At 46.3% G+C, this 1,615-nt stretch overlaps 1 protein-coding gene across 1 annotated transcript in view; it reads left to right on the top strand.

Moving 5' to 3' along the window:
- The window catches only part of col5a1 (procollagen, type V, alpha 1), a 199,447-nt gene that overhangs the window by 53,986 nt on the left and 143,846 nt on the right, over positions 1–1,615 (top strand). The window contains exon 5 of the mRNA XM_048613423.1: positions 420–626. Within this exon, the coding sequence (XP_048469380.1) occupies positions 420–626 (207 nt within the window). The remainder of the gene's footprint in view (positions 1–419; positions 627–1,615) is intronic.

Raw genomic sequence — 1,615 nt, 5'->3', positions numbered from 1 at the left:
CAGTGAGATACTGGGTCAGTGAGATACTGGGTCAGTGAGATACTGGGGTAGTGAGACACTGGGGCACTGGGACACTGTGGCACTGAGATACTTGGGCACTGGGACACTGGGTCACTGAGATACTGGCACACTGAGATACTAACTGTCCAACTGTGTTTCTGTCTCTGTGTGTCATTCATGTCTTCCTCTGGCTTACACTGTTGCCTTTCACCCAACCTATCGTCAGCATAATATACCAACTTTTACCCAGCTACAATCAGCTCTGAAGAAGGTTACCAGACGGAAAGCGTTCACTCTGCTTTCTCTCCACAGATGCTGTCAGACCTGTTGAGTTTTTCCAGCAATTTCTGATTTTGTTTCTGATTTCCAGCATCTCCAGTTGTTTGGTTTTTGTTTAATGTTTTTATTCACTGACTCAGGAGAGCCCAACTGAAGGTGAGGATGCCTATGAGGAGCCAACAACCAACGTCCCAGAAACTACAACTTTAGAAGCTTACCCGTCATTGGTGACGAGTTATTATGACGTCTATGGAGATGAATATTATTATCCAGAAATACCACTCATCGATGAAACATTGGACAAAGATGATTATATTGTTTCAGGAGGAGATTGGCTCGACAATCAGGTAGGAGTACAGTTGCTGTTATAGGTGCAGCACTGGGAGCTCAGGAGCTCTGGAATGTTTGGTCACAATCATCTTAGATTCTCATCTTTGCTGCTTTACCCCTAATTTACCTAAGATATTGATTACTCAGGGCTGTGGAGGTGAGGATTGGAGGTGGTTCTCAATCCTACAAGGAGTTCCTGTGGACATTATGGTGCAAGCTGGTGTTGAGCTGATCATCAAGACTGATCTTGTTCAGTTACAAGTGTATCCAGCCCCACTTGGAGCCTGTTGGGAGTCACTAGGTTCAGTCCCGGATCCTGCTTCTCAGGGATGAGATGCTGGCCTGGTAGAGGGTCCAACACACAGTCCCCAGATTCATCGCGGGGTTGAAAGGGTTAAATTGTGATGGCACATTGATAGACTGGTTTGTTGTTGTGACATTTTACTAAGATACAGTGAAAGCTGTTGTTTTGCATGCTACACAGGCAGATTGTACCATACAAAGTGCATCAGGGTAGCAAAAACTAAGGGTTGGAGAACCAAAGCAGGTCAGTGGAGTTAAGACAGAGATGTCATTGGTGCCATGATGACATTGGTGGGAAAAAATGATGCGAAGCACCAAATGGCCTCTACCTTTCCAACATAAAACATCCCGGGAAATACGCCTCGGGAAATGTACCCTGGGAAATACACCCCGGGAAATACACCCCGGGAAATACACCCCGGGAAATACACCTGGGAAATACACCCTGGGAAATATACCTGGGAAATACATCCTGGGAAATGTGCCCTGGGAAATGTGCCCTGGGAAATGTGCCCTGGGAAATACACCCTGGGAAATACACCCTGGGAAATACACACTGGGAAACATACCCTGGGAAGTACACCCTGGGAAATATACCTGGGAAATACACCCTGGGAAATACACCCTAGGAAACATACCCTGGGAAATACACCCTGGGAAATACACCCTGGGAAATACACCCTGGGAAATATACCATGGGAAA

The sequence above is a fragment of the Rhincodon typus genome, chromosome 28 (genome assembly GCF_021869965.1).
Source record: "Rhincodon typus isolate 14 chromosome 28, sRhiTyp1.1, whole genome shotgun sequence".
Taxonomy (NCBI): Eukaryota; Metazoa; Chordata; class Chondrichthyes; order Orectolobiformes; family Rhincodontidae; genus Rhincodon; species Rhincodon typus.
The sequence above is the reverse complement of the archived record's forward strand: the minus strand, read 5'-3'. Positions and strand labels throughout refer to the sequence as shown.